This window comes from Loxodonta africana, chromosome 11 (genome assembly GCF_030014295.1).
Source record: "Loxodonta africana isolate mLoxAfr1 chromosome 11, mLoxAfr1.hap2, whole genome shotgun sequence".
NCBI lineage: Eukaryota > Metazoa > Chordata > Mammalia > Proboscidea > Elephantidae > Loxodonta > Loxodonta africana.
In genome coordinates, this window is record NC_087352.1 from 45,374,570 (window position 1) to 45,402,308 (window position 27,739).

The 27,739-nt window shown below is 34.7% G+C and overlaps 1 protein-coding gene across 6 annotated transcripts in view; it reads right to left on the minus strand.

The window, feature by feature from the left end:
* Positions 1-27,739, minus strand: part of RELCH (RAB11 binding and LisH domain, coiled-coil and HEAT repeat containing) — a 144,866-nt gene that overhangs the window by 50,339 nt on the left and 66,788 nt on the right. For all 6 annotated transcript variants that reach the window (XR_010323439.1, XM_064294436.1, XM_064294437.1 and 3 more), the window contains 5 exons: positions 20,140-20,252; positions 14,474-14,564; positions 9,406-9,477; positions 1,841-1,981; positions 1,014-1,178 (listed from right to left, as the gene is read on the minus strand). Coding sequence is in view for 5 of the 6 variants with exons in the window: in XM_064294436.1 (XP_064150506.1) it covers positions 1,014-1,178; positions 1,841-1,981; positions 9,406-9,477; positions 14,474-14,564; positions 20,140-20,252 (582 nt within the window). In the remaining variant the exon portion in view is untranslated. The remainder of the gene's footprint in view (positions 1-1,013; positions 1,179-1,840; positions 1,982-9,405; positions 9,478-14,473; positions 14,565-20,139; positions 20,253-27,739) is intronic.

Below are 27,739 nucleotides of genomic sequence, written 5' to 3' on the forward strand. Positions count from 1 at the left end.
TCCATCTTGAAATTTACAGAAAGAACAGACTAATTTTTACATGAAATAAATACACATGGATACACATGAGACCATCTACAAAGTAGCTACAATGCTTTATGTAAAAGCCTTAAAGATGCCTTTTAAAATTTGGGGTTAAAAAGGGCAACAGTTGGGAGTCAGAGACCTGTATCAGAATCCAGCTGTGTCATTTGACAGCTGTGGGACCCTTGCTAAGTTACTTAATTGCCATGTCTCAAAGTTTCCACATAAAAAACAGAATGTAATGCAAAGGGTTATGAGAACGAAACAGGATATTTCACATGTAAAGTATCTACCTTAATGGTATATAGTAGGCAGTAAAGAAACATTAGTTTCTCTTTTAGCCTCTAAAAGGGGACCTTGGATACAAAAATTAGAGCAAGAAGTTTCTATCATTTCAACTCTTTTTCAATTTTTTAAGTTGGAAAGAATAAAAAATCATTTTAAAAAGGAAGGGAATGCTTAATGCTACTGAACTGTACACTTAAATATGGTTAAAATGGCAAATTTTGTGTGATGTATATTTTATCACAGTTTTAAAAAAAAAGGACTTTCAAGTGAAATAAAAGGGAAGGAATGAAATATTGCAGTGAAATAAGCACCGTTAAGGCAATTTTGATATCTTATAAATAAGAAAGCTTTAGAAAGTCATACTTTAGTTACCTCTTTATTCTGGAAACTGGAGCTAATATTTTAAGTAAAATATTTAAGTTCTCAGAAGGGTCAAGGAAGAGCTGGCTTTCTGAATAACGTACAAGTTAATTCCACGAGGTGCTAAGAAATCCACAATGTACTTTCTACTCTAGTTTCAGCAAAGCAAACTTCCTCAAATCTCTCTTTTGGCTCCAGCCTAACAAAATCTGCAACTGTCAATTTATTAGAATATTCAATTAAGTAGTAACTTTCTGACCCTGTTCCCCAACATTCTTCCAACATGGCTGGAACAGACCTTTCAAATTTCTATAAATTATATAAACAAAGAAAAGACTTACCCTGAGAAGTTTTTCAATCTTATTCAGTAGTGTAGGTATAAGATGAGACTGTAAATTTCCAAGTTCTGTAGTCCAGGCAGCATAAGCTGGTAGAAATACTTGGTGTGTTGCGCTAACTACTCTTTCTGAGGGATCACCTAAGGCTGAGAGCAACAATTCAAAACCCTGACAAAAGGGAAACAAATAAAATGTGAATTTTTAAAAGAATAAATTTTTAAAAATCTTAACAGTAATAAATATACAACACCGTAAATTTAGAAAATATTACTAAGAAAGCAAGCTATCCATAACCTACCCTTCCTGGTTCCTTTAAAGAAAATGTTACGTATCCACTGATGAGCAAACCAAAAACAAAGGGTACTAAACATGGCACATGTGTTGTGCAGACAGCTGAGATCCATAGGGTTTTCGGAAGTAGATGGCCAAGGCTTTCTTCTAGTCCATCTTAGTAGAGAAGCTCAGTTGAAACCTGTTCAGCATCATAACAACATGCAAGCCTCCAGTGACAGACAGTTGGTGGCTGTACAAGGTGCACTGGCCAGGATCTCTTACATGGAAGGTTAGAATTCTACCACTGAATCATCAATGCCCTCCACAAACATGGGATGCTTGTGGCCAATTTTGTGCCTCATAGCTATGGCAGATACTGTAAACAAATCATAACATTCTCTTCTCTGAGTTGCAGAACTGAAGCCAGACAGCCACCTACAACTGACTAAAGTTGGCACGCCTACCATCCCCACTACAGATATAAGGTACCTGGATCTGAGATTGTAAACAAGCTAATTTTATAATGAAATAAAAGGGGTTTAAGTGGAAAAACATACCTGTTGATATTTGTCTGGATCATCAATGTATCCCATAATGATACCAAGGCTTTTGATCACAGCTTCCCTTACCAAATCTGCCTTATCTTCCATTAACATCTGTTGCAACATTGAAAGAACCAAGGAGCTACGGATTTCTTTCTGAAAATAAACAATAACATATTTTACTATTTATTTATACTATGAGCAGAGAAGTATAGATAATGACACCCATAAATTCACACTCCAGATTAAAAACATTAATATTTTGCCATATTTGTTTCAAGTCTTTATTTTTCAAAAGAATAAAATGTTACAGATACAACTAACACATCAGTCTCCTTTACACTCTTTCTTCCATCTTTTCTCTAGATGTAACAACCTCTACCCTGAATTTTGGAGCCCTGGTGGCACAGTGGTTAAGAGCTTGGCTGCTAACCTAAAGGTCAGCAGTTCAAATCCACCAGTTACTCCTTGGAAACCCTATGGGGCAGTACTACTCTGTCCTATAGGGTCACTATGACTTGGAACCGACTCAACAGCACTTAGCAACAACAAGAACCCTGAATTTGGTATTACTCTCCTAGCCTATTTTTACGTTTTTACTAAACATGTACAAATCATTCAAACCCTTGGAGTACATACTAGCAGCAGGCACTTCTGGCAAAACAGTAAGGATATCAGTCTGCTGCAAATGAACTATAACTCTTCTATTACCACCTGTTGAACTCAGAGAGGAGTGTTTTGATGTAACAAGAGGAGAGATTAAAAAATCACTTTGGAATCATTTAGCAGAGTAACATTTACCTCAGGGTAGGACTGAGAAAACAAAATACAGAGTTCCTATTTTTTGAAGAAGTGACAGAAAAAATTCAAACAGGATAATAAAATATGAAAGTAAACTTTAAAAGTACTTTCCTACTGCTGTGCCTTAATTTCACACAGTTTTTCCCCCACAGTTGTGCTAAAGAATGTTGTAGCCTAATTAACAGCTGAGATTAGAATAAAGTTATCAATACACAAATGTATTCCCCAATATCCAGTTTGTAGTATTTGATTTATAAAATTCTTTAAATCTAAGATTGTTTAGGTCCTTTTAATACATACTGGTTAGAATAGAATAAAATAAAAATAACAAAGGAGATAAAATCATTTACATAAATTTTCAGCATAATTTTGTATGCACAGCAAAGCTCGATAGACACTTTTAAAAAGCCTAGTTTTTGTTCTGACTTTTTAGAAACAAAAATACATGTAATTTTAGCAAGCTGTAGACACATTTAGGTTGGTAAATATATCTTTTGGTAGAGCCTTATTTATTTATCCTTTAGGCTAAAAAATGCCCTGAAACAAATTCCCCAAAATATCCTTAAAGGTCTTCTTGTTAGGTATCAGCACATGCAATATGACAGAGGTAAAGCAGCATCAGCTGGTTATCTGCTTCACATGGATCTGGACTGAAGTCAACTGTGATAACTAGTCCTAATGGCCACAGGGACCCCACCAGAACAGCCAGTAGGCCATGTTCCATTTAAACCACACTGAGGTAATGTTGAAGTTCAGAGATTTTACCGCTATCAGTTACGGGGGTACAAGGCAAGTAGAGATCCAGCAAGGAAACATGGAGCCTATTATTAATACTGTTCAGTATTCCAGGAGCAATGTGCAACAGTTCACTTATTCTTTGAGAGTGATGCTCACTAGTGTCTTAGAACAAATAATAGGATGTTTAAACTAACATCCCTTCGCCATCAAGTCAATTCCAACTCATACATATGTAAAATTTATCACAAGGATAAGGTATCTATTTTCTCTTACAAGATCATTTCATCATGCCTAGTTTCTGGTGAAGATATGGAAAAGTAAGCACTCCAATACATTTTTGATAGAAGTATAATCTATGCTATCTTGCTTGGGGAGCCCTGGTGGCATACTGGTTAAGAGCTTGGCTGCTAACCAAAAGGTTAGCAGTTCAAATCCACCCGCCGCTCCTTGCAAACCCCATGGGGCAGTTCTACTTTGTCCTATATGATTGCTATCAGTCAGAATTGACTGGGCAGCACCTCCCAACAACAAGAATCCTGCCTGGGGTCAATTCATCACTGTCAAAATAAAAAATATAGAAAGAAGCAAGATGCAGAGAGATTAATAGTGTGAAAAATTTTTAAAAATACAAATGCCCACACAAGAACCTGCTGATAGTGCTTACTTTCAGACACTGGTACTGGGATATAGAACAATGTATATAGTATAATTAATTTGGGGTAAAATTTTTTTCAAAGACTATGGAAATACAAGCTGATATATAACTAAATTTTTGTTTTCTGGAAAGATTAATTAAAATTATTAACAGCAGATACCCTTAGAGAGAGTAACTAGGGACCATGGGTAGGGAAGGGAAGTCTTTGATTTTCATTTTATTCTTTTCTGTAACATACAAATATTTATTCTTAACAATATTAAAAAATATTATTACTAGGAGGTGGGACTATGCACTATTCTTTTGTTGTTTACATTTTCTCATATAAAAAACCCATTTCTTACTTTTGAACAAGATAATCATTTTTCTATTGATTTCTTATTCTTCACTAAAAAACATGAAGTTAATAGTAAATGCAGCTTTTTATACATTTTCTTTTAAGAACAATATAAAACAACCTTTTATGGCAGGGGTCAGCAAACTTTGTAAAGGGCTATTAAAGGGATGTTGCTGTTGTTAGGTGCTTTCAAGTCACTTCTGACTCACAGAGACTCTATGCGCAACAGAACAAAACACTGCCCAGTCCTGCACCATCCTTACAATTGTTGTTATGCTTGAATTCATTGTTGCAGCCACTGTGTCAGTCCACCTCATTGAGGGTCTTCCTCTTTTCTGCTGACCCTGTACTGTGCCAAGCATGATGTCTTTCTCCAGGGACTGATCCCTCCTGACAACATGTCTGAAGTATGTAAGATGCAGTCTCGCCATCCTTGCTTCTAAGAAGCATTCTGGCTGTACTTCTTCCAAGACAGATTTGTCCATTCTTTTGGCAGTCCATGATATATTTGATATTCTTCTTCAACATCACAATTCAAAGGCATCAATTCTTCTTCGGTCTTCCTTATTCATTGTCCAGCTTTCACATGCATATGATGAGAATGAAAATACCATGGCTTGGGTCAGGCGCATCTTAGTCTTCAAGGTGATATCTTTGCTTTTCAACACTTTAAAGAGGTCCTTTGCAGCAGATGTACCCAACGCAATTCATTGTTTGATTTCTTGACTGCTGCTTCCATGGGTGTTGATTGTGGATCCAAGTAAAATTAAATCTGTGGCAACTTCAATCTTTTCTCTGTTTATCATGATGTTGCTCATTGGTCCAGTTGTGAAGATTTTTGTTTTCTTTATGTTGAGGTAAAATCCACACTGAAGGCTGTGGTGTTTGATCTTCATCAGTAAGTGCAAGTAAGTAAGTAAGCAAGGTTGTGTCATCTGCATACTGCAGGTTGTTAATGAGTCTTCCCACAATCCTGATACCCCGTTCTTCTTCATATAGTCCAGCTTCTTGGATGATTTGCTCCGCATACAGACTGAATAGGTATGGTGAAAGGATACAACCCTGGCGCATACCTTTCCTGACTTTAAACCAATCAGTATCCCCTTATTCTGTCTGAACAACTGCCTCTTGATCTATGTAAAGTTTCCTTGTTAGCACAATTAAGTGTTCTGGAATTCCCATTCTTCACAGTGTTATCCATAATTTGTTATGATCCACACAGTTGAATGCCTTTGCATAGTCAATAAAACACAGGTAAACATCCTTCTGGTATTCTCTGCTTTTAGCCAGGATCCATCTGACATCAGCAATGATATCCCTGGTTCCATGTCCTCTTCTGAAACCGGCCTGAATTTCTGGCAGTTCCCTGTCAACATACTGCTGCAGCCGTTTTTGAATGATCTTCAGCAAAATTTTGCTTGCGTGTGATATTAATGGTATTGTTTGATAACTTCTGCGTTCTTGTGGATCACCCTTCTTGGGAATAGGCATAAACTTGGATCTCTTCCAGTCAGTTGGCCAGGAAGCTGTCTTCCATATTTCTTGGCATAGACAAGTGAGCACCTCCAGCACTGCATCTGTTTGTTGAAACATCTCAATTGATATTCCGTCAATTCCTGGAGCCTTGTTTTTCGCTAATGCCTTCAGAGCAGCCTGGACTGCTTCCTTCAGTACCATCGGTTCCAATCAAACGCTACCTCTTGAAATGGTTGAATATAAACTAATTCTTTTTGGTATAATGACTCTGTGCATTACTTCCATCTTCTTTTGATGCTTCCTGCGTCCTTTAATATTTTCCCCATAGAATCCTTCGGTATTGCAACTCAAGGCTTGAACTTTTTCTTCAGTTCTTTCAGCTTGAGAAATGCCGAGTGTGTTCTTCCGTTTTGGTTTTCTATCTCCAGCTCTTTGCACATGTCATTATAATACTTTGTCTTCTCGAGCCGCCCTTTGAAATCTTCTGTTCAGTTCTTTTACTTCATCAATTCTTGCTTTTGCATTAGCTGCTCGATGTTTGTGAGCAAGTTTCAGAGTCTCCTCTGACATCCATCTTGGTTTTTTCTTTCTTTCCTGTCTTTTCAATGACCTCTTGCTTTCTTCATGGATAATGTCCTTCCACAACTTGTCTGGTCTTTGGTCACTAGTGTTCAATATGTCAAATCTATTCTTGAGATGGTCTCTAAATTCAGGTGGGATATACTCAAGTTCATATTTTGGCTCTCGTGGACTTGCTCTGATTTTCTTCTGTTTCAGCTTGAACTTGCATAGGAGCAATTGATGGTCTGTTCCACAGTTGGCCCCTGGCCTTGTTCTGACTGATGATATCGAGCTTTTCCATCGTCTCTTTCCACAAACGTAGTCAATCTGATTCCTGTGTGTTCCATCTGGCGATGTCCACGGGTATAGTCACCGTTTATGTTGGTGAGAGAAGGTATTTGCAACCAAGAAGTCATTGGTCTTGCAAAAGTCTATCATTAAAGGGGAAGTATATATTATATTCTCAGCTTTAGGAGTTATAAGGTCTCTGCTAAAACTACACCGCCATTGGAGTGAAAAAGCAAGCATACAAAATATATAAGCAAACAGGAATGGCTGTGTTCCAACAAAACTTTATTTACAAAAACAGACAGTGGGCTAGATGTGGCCTGCAGGCTATAGTTTGCCAAGCTCTGCTTTAAACTAAGGTTATTTAAGTTAAAATAACTGTAATGCCATGTCATTCCCTTCACTCTTCCTAAGCCCTGGTTCTAAAACCTGGTCAGACAGTGGTTAAGAGCTATGGCTTCTAACCAAAAGGTCGGTAGTTAGAATCCACCAAGAGCTCCTTCAAACTCTATGGGGCAGTTCTACTTTGTCCTATAGGGTCACTGTGAGTCGAAATTGAGTCGATGGCAACAGGTTTTTTTTTTTTTTTTTTATAAGGGGAGAACAGGAGCCATAGTAGAGCAGTGGTTAAAGCAGTTTGCTGCTAACCAAAAGTTGGTGGTTCTCTGCAGGAGAAAGATGTGGCAGTCTGCTTCCATAAGGCTTAACAGTCTTGGAAACCCCCTAGGGTCGTTATGCGTCGGAATCAATTCGATGGCAGTAGGTTTGGGTGGATAAAAGGCAATAACAGTCCAGTGGTTCTTAAACTTGTTGGTGTCAGGACTCCTTTATTCTTTTAAAAATTATTGAGTAGCTCAAACAGCTTTTATTAGGGTGGGTAATATCTGTTGACATTTAGCATATTAGAAATTAAAACCTGACAAATTAAAAAACATTTACCAATTCATTTAAAAATAACAATAAACTCATTAAATGTTAACACAACATTTTTATGAAAAACAACTATTTTTCAAAAAACAAAGTGAGAATGATTTTTTTTTTTTTGCAAATCCTTTCAATGTCTGACTTAGAAAAAAAAAGACAGGTGAATTCTCTTATCTGCTATGGATTCAATTTGTTGTGATATATTGCTCTGGCTGAAGTATTTAATGAAAATCTGGCCTCATACAAAACATGTAGTTGGAAAAGGGAGGAATATTTTAAGAACCTTTCCCAATCAGACTGGATATTTTACTTTGTTTCTACACCAAAACCAGGCCAGCAGTAGTTTCTTGAAGGTTACTTGCAATGTAGAATTTGAAACCATGATATAGTGCACTGATAATGAACTTTTCAAACTCTGATACATTAAATTCCACTGGTCTATCTTACACTTTGAATATCTTAACATGTAGTTGGAAAAGGGAGGAATATTTTAAGAACCTTTTCCAATCAGACTGGATATTTTACTTTGTTTCTACACCAAAACCGGGCCAGCGGTAGTTTCTTGAAGGTTACTTGCAATGTAGAATTTGAAACCATGATATAGTGCACTGATAATGAACTTTTCAAACTCTGATACATTAAATTCCACTGGTCTATCTTACACTTTGAATATCTTATTTTATTCAAGCATGATTTTGAACATCACGTATTGGTCATTTGGAAAATACTGGACCAGAGTTATGCAAATCTTCCTCCATATTGATGCACTTCATTAAAGAATACAAAAATAAATAAATAAATCACATTCATTAGTACCATGACTGATCTCATTAGAAAAGTGTTCCACAGTTAGAAGCTGTCAAGCTTATGGTGGCAGAAACGAGTTTTCTAAAATTTTAGTTCTCACTTAGCAGCTTCAATTTTATCATTGGCAACAAATATTATCTACTTAATTTCATTGAAGTGACAGGCTCATTTCATTCATTTTCATGAAAATGTCTGCCAAATAACCAAGTCTTAATAACTATAGCTTGTTTCTAGTTGTTCTTCCAAGTAAAATTGGTATCACATTAAAAAAAAAAAAGTGGCTAGTTCAGCTCATGATTTAAATGACTGCATAAGTGCTTTTCCTGGAGACAACTGTCATACTTCAGTGTGAAGCAAAAGGGCTTTATAGGAGTATTTTCCATTTTGTTACACAGGATATTAAAAAGATGCACATTCAAGGGTCAAGTTATAATGAAATTGATAATTTTACTGGTACATCAAGCTCATTTTTAAGTGACACTGGCCTTTTCTTTTCTTACAGGAGCATGGCAGTGAAGAACATAATACTGTTAGTACGGTTGGGTGTCATTACCTTGGTTTGTGTTAATGCAACAGCAGTTTTGCCCATCATTGCTTTTGTACCAACAGTGCAAATGTCAATGCGGGGAAAAGAGACAAACATGTCTTAATATTATTATGAAAACAGTTTTTACCTCATGGACTCCCTTGAAAGGATTTCAGACACCCTCCCAGAATCTGGAGATACACACTTTGAGAACTGCTGTTACAGTTTAACATATTTATACTCATGCAAAATCAACGGTAATGTACCTATCTGTGTGCAATGCCATATTGCACCAAGGGTCCTATCTTCTGTAATTTGAGCCCTTTTCTTTTTGGCTCATCTTTTTCCTTTATTAGGGCAGCATGGCCTAGAAGAATTTGGATTAAAACGTACAAGACATTTTTAAAAAGCTTTCTCTATTATTAAAAAAAAAAAAAAGTTTTTAAGGATAAAAAGACAATCCTTACAGGAAGGTAAGGTGCTAATGCTCCACACGATTCAGCCACCAGTAGTCGTCTTTCTGGGTACTTGTGATTAATCTAGAGTAAAAAGCAAAGAAACCAAGTATAAACAACCTAAAAAATAGTATCTTCTGAAACAAATGCTTTTCACCATAAATCCTGTTAAAAATGCGATGAAGTCTCTTCCTTTTCCACTTCTGGGAATCCCTGTGTGGCTATTCCTAGATCAGGAATAAGGGAGTCACGGAGAGCCTAAAAACAAGGTCATAGAGTCATCTGTTGAAGAAAAAAGGAAAAACAAAGATGAAAATTTGGCAAGGTGTCTAGAGATTATGGGCTTGCCTAAAATAAGGCTTTCCTTAGGGTGTCAGGAGAAAGTTAGGACTCTACCCTAGCAATATTACTATATTTTTTGGTTTGGAAAACCTAGCTTCTAGATAGTACAGATAAAAAAAAAATTTTTTTTTTTTTTTTTTTAATGTGCCAGGAATGACTCACTAGGTCCCTTTTTTTACCTAACGGATTAAGCAGTAAATTAGTCAGTGATTAACCACAGCCCTTGACTAGTGATAGGATTTTTAAAGTAAGCTGACTTCCAACTGGCATAACAAAGTTAATTAAGAAAATGTTCTGCATCCCGCTTTTGATGAGGGGCGTCTGGGGTCTTAAAAGCTAGCAAGCAGCCATCTAAGATGCATCAGCTGATCCCAACCCACTTGGAGCAAAGGAGAACGAAGACCATCAAAGACACAAGGAAAATATTAGGCCAAGAGACAAAAGGTCCACATAAACCAGAGACTCCATCAGCCAGAGGCCAGAAGAGCTAGATGGTACCCGGATACCACAACGACCACTCTGACAGGAACACAACAGAAGTCCCTGATGGAGCCAGAGAAAAGTGTGGAGCAGAACTCAAATTCATGTAAAAAAAAAAACCAGGCTTAATGGTCTGACAGAGACTGGAGGAACCCCCAAAACTATGAATCCCGGACACTCTGTTAACGCAGAACTAAAGTCATTCCTGAAGCCCACTCTTCAGACAAAAAATAATACTCGTGAGGAGGGTGCTTCTTAGTTCAGTCAGATACACAAGACCAAATGGGCAGCTCCTATCTGGAGACAGGATGAGAAGGCAGGAAGGGACAGGAACTGGGTGAATGAACACAAGAAACCTGGGGTGAAAAGGGGAGTGCGCTGTCACATTGCAGGGATTGTGACTAATGTCACATATAAATAGCTGTATAACTTTTTGTATGAGAAATTAACTTGAGCTATAAACTTTCATCTAAAGCACAATTTAAAAAAAATCAGCAGGTAATGCTTATGCTACATGACAGTGGGTTTGTTAAGAGGAAATGGAGACATTCACAGGGCTATATTTAATACACACTAAATTTTATTGGTTGATCAACACACTACTATTTTGATGTATTAGCATTTGAGCCCAGTTTGAAAAAAAAAATGCCTTAATTTGAAAAATTCAAAAGGATACAATTATATCTCATTTGGTGGTTTTTAAACCAAAACAGTTATACTTTAACAGAGGCAATCATTATATTAACACAAATACTGTTTACTTTTGAGAATTACTCAAACAATGCATTGCCAAGAATTATTCATATAACTCAAGCAAATACACAATTCATTCTTTTTTTTTAATGATGTAAATTATCTCGGAATCTAATAAAATCATTTTTTTAAATTTCACTTGCGAAGTCTTTTAAGGGCATCTTACCACTATGAAAAAGAGGCTGCTGATCTAAATAGATTATATACTTTTTAATTTAGTAAGAAGCTTTTGGTATCTCTTACATGAAAAATATAATAAAGAATGCCATGTAGATGTTCATCTAAACAAAACAAAACGCTGCCAAGTGTTTAATGCAAATATAACTTATCTAAGAAAAAACATTGGTCGACACTATTCCAGCTAGACAATACTGAAAACCAGATTCACAAGTTGGACAGAGATACTTAATACAGCTTCTTGAGTCTTGAAGTGCTGTATTCATTTGAAATTCTTGTACTGCAAGCCACTTGCTACATGTGAAACAAATTGCCAAGTTCTCTAACCACTCATGTGGTTTAATAAAAGAGATTAAAATCCTTGTTGTCTTGGAAAAGTCAGGTGTTTTATTTTTAATTTTATTATATTATCTTTCACCATGGCTTTATCTCATGAGTAAAACAAAGTGATTTTCGAAAACTATCTATCTCCTTCTACCTTGTACTATAATATTTCCTTAACTTATTAAAAACAATTTATCATATTTTTCATTAAACGATTTCTCTATTCCATTGTAAATACAAACATGGTATTTGACTATTTATGCCTAAACCCATTTATGCCTAGATACACACAATGCATACATGCTTAAGCGACAGCATACTAAGTTTCTTGAGAGATAAAGTGAAAATTAATTGGAAATTAATTTTTCTTTAAAGAAAGTTTATTTTTTGTTCATGTTTGTTATTTTCTATCTTAAACATGCATTACTTTTAAAGGAATTAATAAATAAGACCAAATTATGTCTTCTGTCCCACAAAACAAACCATGAAGGAAGAAGACACAAGTTTTATGGGACCTGAAGTTATACAATTGGTGGGGTCTTTTAAGAAAAATAATATGAAATTATGAATACAAAATTAGGTAAGCCCTTGGGAGTGGCCCATGCAAGTAAACGATTTCATAGCTTAAAAGCTTTAATAGTTTCACAGGAAATCACCTCCGTATACAGAGATTCTTTGTGGCTTAATCTTTTCCCAGTTGCATTTGAAAATAAAATTGATGCTAATTATATTTCTTTAAAGCATATATTATTTCTCAAAGACAACCTTTTATTCAATGCAGATTAGAGAGTTTAAAGAATGCAAGATGGTAAGAATTTGACACTTTTGCCTTTCATTCTGAAAAGATACGTTGATTAAAGTGACGTCAAACTCATAATAATAATAATAAAGTAAGCCAACTTCAACCCATTCCTTTGTTAGTACATGAAAAATGATGAATTTTTGCTATTGTGATGACTGCACTGAACTATAACAAAAATAACAAAAAATGACACATACTGGGTTTTGTTCCCATATGTCTTCTTAGAATATAAATCTTTCTTTGACTGGAAAAGAAGTACACTTGTTCTCATATTCCCATATGAAAAGGTGACATAATTCATTAATGTATTGGATGCCTAAAATTAAGAAAAGAAATTATATAGTAATCTACTGGGCAACAAACTGGAGGTAGGTGGCTAGACAGATCCCCAATATCCATGTTTATTCGGTTACAAAAAAGGTGGTGGTAGAGATGTTTATAAAGGACATCTCTGAATTAAATTTAATCCAGAAATAGTTACCTCATAGGTAGATGGTTTGAATATCAAAGTATGCTGGATATAAACTTTCATTTTGCCTTTCTTAGTCTAGCTCAGTGAGTTGCAAAATTAAATGTACATGGAAAAATCAACTGTATATATATCAGCAATGAACAAACTGAAAATCAAATTAAGAAAAAAATTATATTTATAATAGCTTCAAAAAGAATAAAATACTTAAGAAGAAATTAGTGCTTATACTCTGAAAACTGTTGAGAGACGTTAAAGACAATGTAAAGACATCCTAAAATTGTGGATTGTAAGGCTTACTATTGTTAAAATGGAATATGCCCCAAAATGATCTACAGATTCAATGCAATCCTTATAAAAATCCCAGCTGGCTTCATTGCAGAAACTGACAAGCTGGTTCTAAAGTTCGTATGGGAATTCCAGGGACAGAGAATAGCCAAAACAATCTTGGGGAAAAAAAAAAAAAACTAAGTTGGAGGGCTTGGGGCTTCTTTCTAGGGTGATGAAATGTTCAAAAATTAATTGTGGTGATGGTTTATCTCAGTAAAATAATAATAAAAAAAGAAAATGAGAAAGAAATATTATAAAAATTAAATATACAAGGAATAATCATGTAGAGTTGCAAAGTCAAAGTTGTATCTGTTGTAGCCAAGTTTATTTTTACTCTAAATTACACTGTAATTTACAGATGACGTTAAGGGTTTTCAAAGGCAGTTAGGACTATATATGATGTTCCCTTTATATACCGAATCTAGACATGACTCCAATATATTTTAATGAAAATACAAATGCCCAAATGGGGAATAAACTCTAAAAGACTATATAATTTTTGCAAAATTCCAGAGCCAAAAATTTTCATTAGGAATACATGACTGTGCTATTCAAAATAAGGCCAGGAAATTTTCTCCCTAAGTGGCAAACTCATCTTTGCGAGATGGAGAAATAAGTTGCTTAATGACTGAAACATCAAGCCTAGAAGACTAATGATTCTGAGTTCCTCAAAGGACTTAAAATATCAAATTTCAATACAAAATCAAAAGTATTGGTAGTAAAACTATGAGTTCAATTATAAATACAAAAACTTTCTGCATCAAAGGTTTACACATTATATGCTATATCTATTTATAATATACACAAGACATATTTTTATTTACCTACTCATACACACACGTATCTTTCTGCTCTTCTTTGAATACACTTACACCTCAGGGCTTTTGTGTTTGCTGTACCTCATTCATTCAGGTCTCTGCCCAATTATCACCTCCTCAGAGAGTCCTTTCTCCAACTACCCTTTCTAAAATAGCACTCTCTCTTACCCTGCTTTATTTTTCTTCATGGTTTATACATCTCTTACTGTGAGACATCATATCACTTACTTGTTTACTCTTATCTCCTCACTAGAATGTCTGTCTTTCGTTCACCGTTGTATCTCTAGTGTCTACAACAGTACCTGGCACTGGAACTAGTGCTTCTTAAGTATTTGTTGAATGAATGGCTAAGGCAAAGCATCCCAGAGCATTCTTGATCACTATGATACTACTGTGCTGGGTTACAGAGAGAGCAGCTTAATTTATATCCCACATACATACTAATGTCATTTAAAAGAATATTATTTAATGTATGATTTATATGCTTAATCATCTAATTTTAAATTAAATGCAAGAGAAATAAATCTGAAAAATCATCATGACTCAAATTCCCTTTTAAAAAACATTTATAATACAGTTAATTACCTGCTCCCAACACTGTGGTAAAAGCTCGGCTTCTACACGTGTGGGTCCAACATGACGTGCAAACGCCACACAACCTGTTAATATCATTTGCCTGAAAAATAAGACAAATAAATAAAAGACTTGTATTTACTTTAGAAAGTACAACTAGAACTAAGGGGTAAAAAGAGGCAGCTTTGTAATATATGTAAAGTTCAATAATTTTGTACAACCATATCAGGCCTTTTGAACAGTGGATTAAGGTGCCACCAAAGAAAGCAAGTTCCTTCAGACTACCTATTCAAACAGTTGGCAACACCATTTGTGAGAGATGTGGGGAAGGGATTTCTGTGTTGGTACGAAGCTGAATGTCCTAAGCTCCTAAATTAACTCCCCACACATGCATTCTGACAGTACACTATTCTCGATCCTGCCAGTTTCCACTGAACTTCAGTTCCTCGCCACTGAAACGATTAGTGATTAGTTCCTCAGTTTTAGAATTAAGAACTGTGGTATCATACGAATGGTGAAATGATATTTTTTATATCAGAATTTTTGGTATTATACCCAGGGTAGGCAGCTTTGGACATGGCTCCCATGGTCTCCATCTTCTGATATTCACTGTCTTGTGTTATCACATCCCCCTAAGTCTGGGTTAGATCTAATGACTTGCTTCTAATGAACACAATAATGGCTAAAGTGACAGGATGTCACTTCTGAGATTAGATTACAAAAGAGAATATATTATGTTAACTTAAAAATCATGTTTTTCATTTGTTATTCATATTACATAAAACCCATCCCATTGCTGTCCAGTCGATTCTGTCTCATAGTGACCCTACAGGACAGAGCAGAACTTCCCCATGGGGTTTCTAAGGAGTAGCTGGTAGATTCAAACTGCCAACCTTTTGGTTAGCAGCCATAGCTCACTGTATCTCTTAACTACTCCACTTCATATTACATATAGTTAATCAATTGATTGGTCTATTTTAATAAATAACTACATTTCCATAAGAGGAAAGATTTAAGTGTGGATATCTTTAATTCCTGATAAAGCTGGACCTAAAGTAAGGCCTGGTGGCGTAGTGGTCAAGAGCTACATCTGCTAACCAAAAGGTTAGTTTGAATCCACCAGGCGCTCCTTGGAAACTCTATGGGGCAGTTCTACTCTGTCCTACAGGGTCGCTATGAGTTGGAATCAACTGGACCGCAAAGGGTTTGTTTTGTTTTTAAAGTAAGGCTAAGAGTTACTTTCGGCCACCAGGTGGCAGCTATTAGCTTTCTATGCAGAATCTATGAAACAACTTCAAAGACTTTGAGGTTTTTGCCTTGCAAATCTAAAAATGGCAAATGTAATAGATGGCATTTAAATATTAAGTTTTTGAGATAGGGAATGCTATTTTTCGAGGGTAAAACAAAATACTAATTTTCCTGTAGAGTACCTCCAATTTGTCCTTAGAAAATTTTCAGTTTGCAATGACAGGTACTAATACAGTGATTTAATTTCCCTTATTCCTACTTGATTAGTATGTGAGGGCTGCTGGTTACATTAACACCTCAGCTGGATCCTGAAAAGGTCATGTCTCTCAACTCGTTCAAGTATATTTTGGAAAGAGCAAGGGATACCTACTTACAGTGTCTTAAAAGTCTATATGATTGCTTTATCCTATAGATGCAGAGTTCCTTATATTTTAAATTTTGAGCTTGATTTGTTTTATGAGTCATTATTATTTCTAATTTTCCAACATCCTCAGGAAAGTTAAAAATTATAATTGCCCCCCCAAAAGTATCAAAATTACATGAAGCTACCGAATAGTAAAGTACAATTCTATTGTTTGTCAACAATGCCAGCAAAAATAATTTTGCCATTAAGATAGAAAATTAAAACATAGAAAAACAATAACATTTTAATTTAACTGCACAATTTTTATCTACCTGGTGCTCAGTCCACCTACCTACCCAATGGTTTTTTCTCATGTCCACACTTACATAGCTTCACTTAGTATTTTATTTAAAGGTTTTATTATTTAAAGGTTTTACTCTCTGAAGTAGACATCTATCACTGTTGGTGCACAACACCTATTCCCCTTTTCTTTTGAAAAATCACCCTGCTCTGTGTCCTTCCTCCATCGCCTCCCTTAGGAATATCACATTTCTCCTCTTAGGCAATGTGGTTTCAGAGGACCCCACCCTTGGTATGGGCATCTGACTCAGGACTAACTGAAACAAAGCACTGTATTGCTCTACCACACAGTAACTGGTATGAGGATAGACCAGTGATGCAGAAATCCATATATTAATTTATATATTAAAATATTTTATTTCTTGAAAAGTACAACCATGCCACGATATGTCTAGTGCATCTGTGGGAAAAGAAGCAATATTTAGGAGTTCTTAGAAATGGAGTGAATGGTAAGGAAAAGAAGTATTTGAATTAGAAGTTTAACAATAGCCAACGTGAAGTGTACACACAACATAAATAATTGGAGCAACAAGAATAGACACACTGCAAAACATTATGAATGAAGCCAGTGTCTCCTCCATTTATTAAAAAAAAAATACGGCAGTGTTTCCTCTAATTTATACATGACTACTGAAACTTCAGATTTTCATAATTAAAGAGAAACTCTGGAATTTAATTGTTAAGGAGTTCACTGAAACCAACTTTCAGAGGATTGTTAATAAACTTGCTCATACAAAATGATTTGAATAAAATGTGTGGCCAAGCCCATGAAAGTGCCATTATAAGGGGAACATTTAAAAGGTTGTAGCAAACTTTGTGGAACAAAAACTAAGAGCTTCATAAACACATTTTTAGGTACCTGTTTTTGATGAAGTAGTAATTGACCCCAAAATGCTTTTAATAGTTGATGTAACACTATTCATGCCATCCATGAAGGTACTAGCAGTTTTTCAACACATTTTACAGAAAAACAAGGGCATAATACATAGGTATACACATTTTTACATTCTGTCCACTATGCATTATAAGCTATGGTTGAAGTGTTTCTAGAAATTATTGAAACCATGGAAATATGGCCAAACAATTCTTCAAACCTGCAGGTGGTCAGTGAATAGAGTGGTTTACTGATATGTGAATTTTATCTTTTGTTTCTGAATTAGAACATGATGTTGCTGTGTTGATACAGTATGAAATAACATGTTTACAAAAAAATAAACGATCCCTCTGAAAATATTAAACAAGTTTCTCACAAAGCTTCTTATTGCTCATTAAAGACCTACTTACTTATTTCATTAGTTTTTATCCCACTCTCAAATATTTTAGTCATACTCTTTTATTTTATGCCTATGCACTGGGTACTGGAAGATATGTAGTTCAAATAGCCGTCTTTCCTTGGACAACGATGATACTCCTTGTACAAACTGCATACTTGAGCAACTAGAAAACTGTGACTATTATATATCACAAAGCATCTAGCCTTTATATGCAGAGAATATTTCACGCTGTATCCAACACAGTAGCCACTATTTAACTTTAGCTTTAAATTAATTAAAATTAAATACAATTAAAAATTTAGTTCCCCAGTCTCACTAGATACATTTTTCACGTGCTCAATAGCCACAGCAGGACAGCACAGAGAACACTTTCATTATCCCAGAAAGTTCTACTAGGCAGCGTGTTCTAAAAATCTATGCTCTCATTCACATTTAGCCCCTAGACATTGAAATAGGTTCCATGCTAGGAAAAACAGACCAGGTAAGACTTGTGGCCTGACTTTCTTGAGAAACTATATTGTTAAACCTTCCAAAGGACCAGGATGAAAGGAGGCACAATAACAGTTAGACAGTGTTAACATGTATCTTCTCTAAATTGCCAATTCATGCTGTCTCTCCCTTTTCATGTTCAGGTTTTGGGTTTGTTTTTATCAATTTGGATGAACTCTTTCCATTAAGAACATTAATGAGCAATGACATTTAGTGGCAAATATTTTTCCTGTTTTGTTGTTTGCCATTTAAATTTGGTTAAGATGATATAAAAAATATTTTCTTGTATTTTTGGTAAAAGCATACACAACAAAACAGGTTCCCATTGAACAATCTCTACACATATTGTTCAGTAACATTGGTTACATTCTTCAGTTTGTATCAACATTCTCATTATTTCCATTCTAGTTGTTCCACTCCCATTAATTCGGTCTCAGTTAAGATGACTTTTTGATGTCTTAAATTTGTTGTTAATACTTTAAAAATAGTAATACACTTATATCATTCAAACAACAAAATAAGAAGATGTATACTTAGTTCTTTGCCCCATCTGACTCCTCCTAGACTTTTATTATTAAGTTTTTCTGGAAGTTGTTTATATAATTTTCTCCCACTTTCTTACAAGACAGGCAGCATATTTTATATTTTATGCCATCCCTCTTTTTTCCAGAAGTCTTAAAGTTTTACAATTACATCTTTGAGATTTCTTTTGTGCTTTTATGTGTAAAGCACCCTACTGTACTTAAGACCAAATTCTCATCTACATATGTATTCTCATTTCAAAGAGTTTTAATATGAACATTTGATTTTCATATCACCACCTTAAACCACAAGTCCTCCCTCTCAACGAATGAGGTCTTAAAAAATAAACTCCACTTGCTTTCTCATGGAAGCATCTCATTATAACGTAAACGTTCATAGGTAAGGTAGCTCAGAGCTTAATGAGGTTTTATTTTCTGCCTTTGTAGGTCTTAGTACTCATTAAAAACAGCACTGAGAACATATGTAGGCAGATCTGGTGAGGCGTCTCTAAAAATCTGCATTTCTCTGAGGGGGACTAGACCTCAAACTTGGGAACATCAGATTGCCTGAGGGCTTACAAAATACGCTCCAGTTTTCTGTTACACATTCTTTCAATGGCTTGCTGCATTTGGAGGACAGAGGAAGAGTTGTCCTCTAGCCAATGTATAATTTGCCTGTACCACACATCTAGCAACTATTAAGAGACCCTAATACTGTTTGCTCCCTCTCCATTAGAGTGAGGGTTTGGACATAACTCAATCATTAATCACTAGGAAACTGTTTTCTACTAGAAATGAGAAAACTATTTAATGGAAGACTTACTTTTCAAATTAGAAATAACTGTCTTGCAATTTCAGAGAAAGGTAAGATAATATTTATATATTTTAAAAGAAATAAAATATACTAAAATTTAATATCATTTAAATGTGACATTGTACTGTATCACAAATACAAGATAATTCAGATAATATCCTTCTGTAACTATTTCTAACAGCCTTGAGAAACTATTAATGTTGCAAGAAAAACAGGTGTTGAAGTGCTTTTCAAAGATTAAAGCAACGAAAGTTATCACTACAAGAACTCTCAGTAAAACTTGCAACTCTCATCTCAGTAGGATTTGCACATATTTTAAAAGCGATTTTTGTTTTAGGTTCTACTTATTACGCATGAGTTAAAATTCCCAGGGTGAGTTCTCTATTATCTGCTTATTGTTGTGGTAAATTCCAGGTCACCTTAAAAAAGAGAGTGGGGAGGGAAGAAAACTTGATGACAACTGTATAATTTGAAATGCATTTCAAGTAGTACCATAACGGTAGAAGGTTCCAACGCCACTTAAATAGATTAATGGTAAGGAATTAAATTAAAATGCTAATCTTAGTGCCACGTTAATAAAACTATTAAATCAACATTGTATTTATTTCCAATGAAGTGCTCATACCCACCTTTGTTCATCATCTGGCCTCTTGATCAAATTGAAAAGTATGTGGAGAAGCTGATCTCTTTCTTTAGGCTCAGGATGCAGACATGCTGTACACAATATGAGGGGGATCAACTCCTAAAGAAATATGAGGGCGGAAAAATTCAAAGTAAAAATATATTGCAGATTATTCTTTTCTTCCCTAGAGTATTCTTAAATGGAAGTTGAAATTGAAATTAAACAAAAAATAGAACAAATTTTAATTTTGTAAGGTTGATAAACTCAAATGAAAACATTTAAGTGTTAACTGTAGGAAAGGTGCAAATAACAATGTAATAGAGTTACTTAAGATTCAACTAACCTTGTTTTTTTATGCAGTACTTCCCAAGGGTCCACTAGCTTTTATACTAAATAGCATTACATAATGTGATAAGCTGATATAGTAATTTCAATTTTTTTCCAGTTGCCATTGAGTTGATTCCAACTCATGGTGACCCCATGTTTGTCAGAGTAGAACTGCATTCCACAGGGTTTTCAACGGATTTTTTGAAAGTACATTGCAAGGCCTTTCTTCCACGGTGTCCCTTGTAACTTTCAGTTAGCAGCTGAGCACATTAACCAATAGCACCACTCAGGAGTTCCAGTAATTTTAATTTTGAAAGTGTTTTTAAATGAAAACTTGCAAAAGTTTCATTATCTTTTAAAACTTAAAAACATAACAGTAAATAAAGACAGCTCTCCCACTTCCACAAATACAAATGTCTTTCCAAAAATTTGATATAATTTAATAATTTTGTACCTTTAGACCCAGCCCAATGGCTAACAGAAAAGACTATTTCCACAGGTGTAGAAGCGCTCTCAGTACTACTACAGAGTGTCCCTAGAATGTTTTATTTCAAAATGGAAATTTATAACAATATCTCATTTGTCGTACATTCAACATGAAGAGATAAATTCAACATTTTGGAGGAACATGATAGCTAAAGTTGGTTCACACTTTAATTAAACTAAGATAACACCTTTTTAATAAATTTTAGTGTTAAGGAACACTAAAAAATTTTTTTTTTTTGGAATGGATTTTCAAGTCTAATGAGAATCAAAATCTAAAAATGAGAACTTTTTTTGGAGAGAAATGCTCTAAGTTATACAAACAATATTTTGCAGATATTTTAAAGAAATTGCTATGATGTGATAAGAAGACAAGAAAGACTAGCCCCACTTCTCTTTATCATGTACCTTCCTACAGACCAAAACGTGCTAGCAGACTTAAAGAATAATTAGGGAAAATAATTCTGCATTGGGAATGGGAGACGGAATACATATGGTTAAGTACTGTTTTCACCAGAGACTTAGGATGATGCTTGTTAGATCTGACGGGCTTTTTTAAGAGAAAATAAACATCCCCTCATAAAATATTAAAGATTTTGTCTGGTTTAGATGTTCAGCAACATCTTGGTAGGAGACTACTAATACCAAGGACTACTCTAATCCTTAGTTTATCCCATTTAGGCTGCTAAGGACCAAGTTACTAATAAGAGAACTAAGACATTACATCATCAGGGTATCCCACTTGAATGAAAAGTTGTTACTCTAGAAGGCACTAACAAAGGGAGAAAATGTCCCAATGCCTGAAACCTGAGAAAAGCCCTGAAATTCTACTTGTACTTTCCTGTCATGTCAGTTCTTTCTCCCTCAGGGACTTTTTGCTTCCTAACACCCCCCTTCATGCTCTCCCATTGGCTCTGTACGTACAGTACACTCCTTACATTATTTCCCCCGTTCTCTTTCTATTCCATTATTCTTAAAAGATAAAGTTATGAAAGGAAGATATTTGCTATAACTGTAAACAACACACGTACAGATATGTGTGCGTATACACATACACACACTCCTTTTAGAAGTATAATTTTAGCATCTTTCTCTCAAAAACAAGCATACCAAAATAACTGTGGCGGTGTTTAATTCTTCATGCCTTTCAGGTTCTTTTCTTTACTTCATTAAAAGAATCAAAGAGGAAGTATATGTTATGCATTAATACAGAGACTCGTTTAACTGGAATACTGGCAACAAATGTGCCAAACGAAGAACACTGGCTCAGGAGCTACAAGAGCTGCTGTTTCAATTTATCCTGTTAAAACCACAGAACCTGAGGAAAGTCATGTATTTCTCTGATCTTCAGTGTCCTCGACTGAGACATGTAGGGAATAAGAAGAAATAAAAAATGCTTCATACATATTCTGCAATTTCCTTACTTACTACTAATGGAACCATCAGTTTTCCTTCTGAGATCAAAGTGGGCCTCAAAAATCCTCAACACAGCACTCACTCCTAGCAGCGATTACCAATTAATTCAACCTGACATATGGGAGGAAAACCATGCGCCAGTCTCGTCCTGTTTAATGCTATAACTTTGTGAATTTAGGGCTTTCCCCCCATTCTTCTTTTAATTTAGGACTTTTGAAGAAAAATATTTTTTTTCTTTTATTAATCTTGGCTGGTAATAACTTATATTGTCATTTGCTTTTATTTCTTGCTGACAAAAGTAACAATATCTGGGAAGTCACTGCCAGTAATTTTTGGTTGATACTCTATGCCAAGGAAATCCAGGTATGTCTTGGCACATTGATGGCTATGGCAATTATGTCATGTGCAAAGTATCTCCAGATGGTCTCCTGCTCTTAAACAGTGTAGAGCTGAGAAGAGGTCCAACAGGTGACAGTAGAAAACAGTAGAAGCAATTGCTTCTGTTCCCAAACATCCTAATTTCTCTATTATTCATTTATTTATTCACAATTTCTATTTGTACCACTCTTGAAATCATGATTTCCCTAAGTACGCATCTGCTGTTTTATATATTTACATTTATTTATTGTGGATTCATCATTTCCAAGTCTCTGGAGCACTAATATATTCACATCAGAATTTACTATGTCCATATTTACCACTTTCACACTATTCATAAATTTATAGACTTGAATCAACATCCTCCCTTTAGAATCATCTTAGTCTTTTAAATCCTATTATTCTGAATTTAACATTTTTAAATATTTCCTTCAGAAGACAAGGAAATAAACTTTTTAAATGTTTTGAAAGATTTAAATACAAAAACATGTATTGAGATAACAGGGCACGGTTAGACATCAAATCTAAAAGCTCAAGAATTTTCCACATGAAGAAGTACTTAAGCATATTAGATTGGATATTTAACGTTAATAAATAATAATCATGGTGAGAACGTACCTATGACTTTCCTAACTTTATATCCAAAAGGTAGATTTTCCCCCCAAGTAAAAAAAGCTGATTATGTCCATATTTCAAGGCAACAAAAATGTTAAATATTGTAAAATATGCATTAACACCTGGGCCAGCATTCAACAAATATGTATTAAGGTGAATTATAAAACTGATTACCTACTGATCGCTCACAAGGAAATCAATGTTGCAATCCTATTGCATGAGGTATTCCAATAGGTAATTATCATGCCAGAAAGGCTTTACGATTCATTAATCTAAGAGGTTTAAAATAGCAATTTGCACTCTACTCAAATAAATGCCTTTTGCTTTAACTTATTTTACATTTTCCAGTTTTAATAACAAGTTTAGTTCTTTCTACATGAAGGAGCTCCTACCCTTCAAAACCTAGGTTACCTAGGGAATTTTCCATAAAATCACATAAAAAAGGCTTCTAGCGTTTGAGTGTCCCTACTGCTTTAACAAATAAAATAAAAATTATTTCTAGTGCTAGTAAAGGAATTATTTTTAGAGATATTAAATCTCTTTATTAGGGATTTTTACATTTTATTAATATTTTAACTTAACTTTCTCACTCTTAAAACAAACTTCTGAAATATCCAAATTTTCTAAGATTTTATCATTTGGATTTTAAATCTTGAAGAAAAATCACTGGAGAACATGAGATTAGTGTGTGTTCGGTCTATAAAAGCAGGAAAAGAAGCATCTGAAACAGTGGGAGTAATTAGATGTTGAGGAGGCGGAGGAAGAAATGAAGTAGGAAATAAAATCACACAAATTTTAACATTAAAAAAATGCAAATGTTGATAAGGTAATGGCTTCGAGATTTGAAAGAAACTTAAAACAGAAAAGTTTAAGTATTACATTTTGATCAGATGCCAAGGTATAAAAGTTTGAGTACTTCAGGTCAAAAACCAAAATTCTACAAATCCTAGAAGGGCCACATATTACCACAGCGTTAAATTATACTTCACTGCTTGCCCTCACTGTGCCACTAGAACAATTTCCTATAACTCAAGCACCTTTCAAAAACTTTGGATAATTGTTACTCCTAAATTTTTCTCTTGCCTAGGAATTAAGCAATACTAATTTTTTATTTAAATTCAGTTACTAACAAGCTACTTATATTTACCTTATCCACCAACTACAATGTATTCTTTGACAAGTCCAAAACTGAAACTCTCATATTAACTGTTCACTTAGCAACTAATACTAAAAAAGAAAAAAAATTCAGTAAAATTCTATTATAGTTGAGCCTAGTTTCATATCTGAGTAAAGTTCATTTGATTTACACATATGTTATATTCAGAAAAATTCTCACTTATTACTATGTCTTCCACAGTCACATAAGAATATGCTTAATTCATTTGGAACTAGTTTTCTTTAAATCAAGAATAATGCTTTGAAAATGGTGTCATATTATGCACTGTATTTTCACACAAAAAACATATGTCTTCTGTGTTTATTTGCCAATTGCTCCCTCCCTCACACAAGGCATTTTCGTAAGAGCCATTATGCTAACTTACTTTACGTTCCTCAAGGGGAGAGGGAGCAGTTGGCAAACAAACACAGAAGGCACGCGTTATTTATGTAAAAATACAGTGTACACACACATACATATGTATGTATATATATATTTTTAAAAACTTCTAAAAATCAATATAATTCTTTTGAGTAATATAAATGTATAAGAGGATATGCTGAAACAATTGGGGAAGGAGTGGAAATGAGCAAAACAAAAGAATAAAATGCATACTGAAGAAGCTAAAATATTCCTGGAGATATCAAATAAAATATGACAATTAGAATGTTGATAAGCCAAGACACACTGTTGTTGTTAGGTGCCTTTGAGTAGATTTTGACTCCTAGCAACCCCGTGTGACAGAGTAGAACTATTCTATAGGGTTTTCTAGGCTGTAATCCTTACGCAAACAGATCGCCAGGTCTTTCTCCTACAGAGTTGCTGGGTGGGTTCGAACTGCCAACATTGCCGTTAGCAGCCAAGCACTTACCATTGCACCAATGGGGCTCCCTAAGCCAACACATAGGTGTGTAAAATTTAATACACAGCACAGAAAGCACTGAGGAACCCAAACAAAGATGAGGAAAATAGGGCACATTTTTGGCAGAAGTTCAATTTTGATTTAAAAAAATACTTATGAATTGACTGAGAAGTACTCTGCAGAGAGAGTTGGAATAAGCAAGCTGGATGCAAAGAACTTCTTATGGCTAGAGAGGTAGCCTTTAATTAGGCAGAAATTAAGATGATAAGGGAGGTACTACACTTGAAGATGAATCTGGAAGGCAGCACAATGCTTTGACAGGATTAGCAATAGGAAACAAGGAAAAACTAAGTTCCATGTACGCAAAGAATAAGATGAAAATCTGAAGAAGCATTTATGTAATAAATGTGTTCAAAATAAAATGGAAAGGGAAAAGACTAGGCAAGAGGCTGTCAAAGTCAGCTGTTACAATTAAAGCATGCGAATTACCCTGGAATAGAGAAACATCTATAAAAGTATCTAGTTTGCAAGTCACAAACTCAAATGATTAAAGAAAAATAAAAAAATTTTTTTGAGGTCAAAAATATAATGTAAAAAGGTAAAATAAAGAACATAAGAAAAACAACAGCACAAACATGGTGATAAACATCATCAACCTGATTTCAGTGTTCTGGACCAATAAGGTATGGTGGCGGCTGTGGCTGACTAGAGATCCTATGTCCCATGGAGAGGGGACAGGAACTACTGAGCTACAAAGTGAAAAGAATCATTTAGAAATGCAAGCCCAGTACTGCTCCCAGACTTACGAGTTTTTCAAGAAAAGCTAGACATTTTATATTTTTAGATAATATATCTGAATTTTAAAAGTTTAGCACCTAGCTCATCATTTGGATCACTGAGTGAGTTAAACCGTATCAGTGAGTCACAGTCGGTCTGTGGACAGTCAGTGTGTACCCTCTGATTTAGATCATCAGTTGGCACTTTCCAGGATGTTGTTATTAGTATTTATAGGGGAGGGTGGAGGGAAAGGACATTACGATAACTCACAAAAGGAAAAACAAGATTACTCACCTCTGGAAGAGTTCTATACTTCAAGGGCTGCTAAAATACCTACTCTTAGGATTATTAATATCTGTAATTCCTGGGGCTCAACCTTCAGGAGGCCTAACTGAAGTACTTAAATAACGTTAAACATTTGATATTGCTGAAGAGCGTGTGATTCACTACCAAAATCAAAAACATTAAACAGGTAAAGAAGAACGGCCAAGTATACCTGCTTTCTCATACAGTTATAATCATCTGGGGTTACTATTACTAATAAGAAAAAAAGAGACTGAGAAAATATTTTCCATGAAGCAACCTTGAACATCAACATTAAAGAGTAAAGTTTGGTTTCTCAAAGGATGGACAGGTCATTAAAAATACTAATCACTTTTCAAAATTTTTTTTTCCTCATTTTTTTAAAATTATATTTTACATGAAAGTTTACAGAACAAACTAGCTTCTCATTAAACAGTTAGTACACATACTGTTTTATGACATTGGTTAACAAACCCCAAGATATTTTGAAGAGTTCTAAGGCATCAGTTCTTTCCTTTGCTTTTTGCTTTTATTTCCAATTTTATTGAGATATATTTCATATCTCATAAAATTCAGCCATTTAAATTGTATTTTAAAGTGTACAGTTAAAGGGTTTTTAGTATATGTATTTAAGTAGTTGCACAACTGTCACCAAAATCTAATTTTAGAACATTTCGACATCCCGGAAAGAAAGTCTATGCCCATCAAGAGTCATTCTTCATCCCTATTTCCCCTGCCCCCATCTCTGCCCCAGGCTCCTCCTTTGCTTTTCCAGCTCAGCTAGTTCATAGCATATTTCCTTGGCACAAAACGAAAATGAAAGTTAGATTTTGATACATCATTTTAAAATGCTTTTACAATTTCTATGAAATCTTATTTTTTTAATTTATAGAGCTTCCCCTTCAAATTTATTTGAAGCAGAGATTGAAAAAAAAAATCAGCTTTTTAGGCTCATATTTACTGTATCCATATATCATAATAAATACATTTATTCCAATTTGGCTCTAAAGATTCAAATTTCCTCAAGTGATTCATTAAACTAATATATAAGCCACATAGAAAATTAGCGCATCATTTTATTTTTTTCTCCCAAATTAAATATAAATACATCGTTAATTCAGAGATTCTAAGATGTACATTTTTAAACATCTCTGAATTTAGGAAATACCTTACAACTGATATCATGTGATAATTTAATTGGAATAATTTTTCTTTCTTGAACCTGTTGCCATCAAATGGATTCCAACTCATAGCGACCCTACAGGACAGAGGAGAACTGTTCCATAGGGT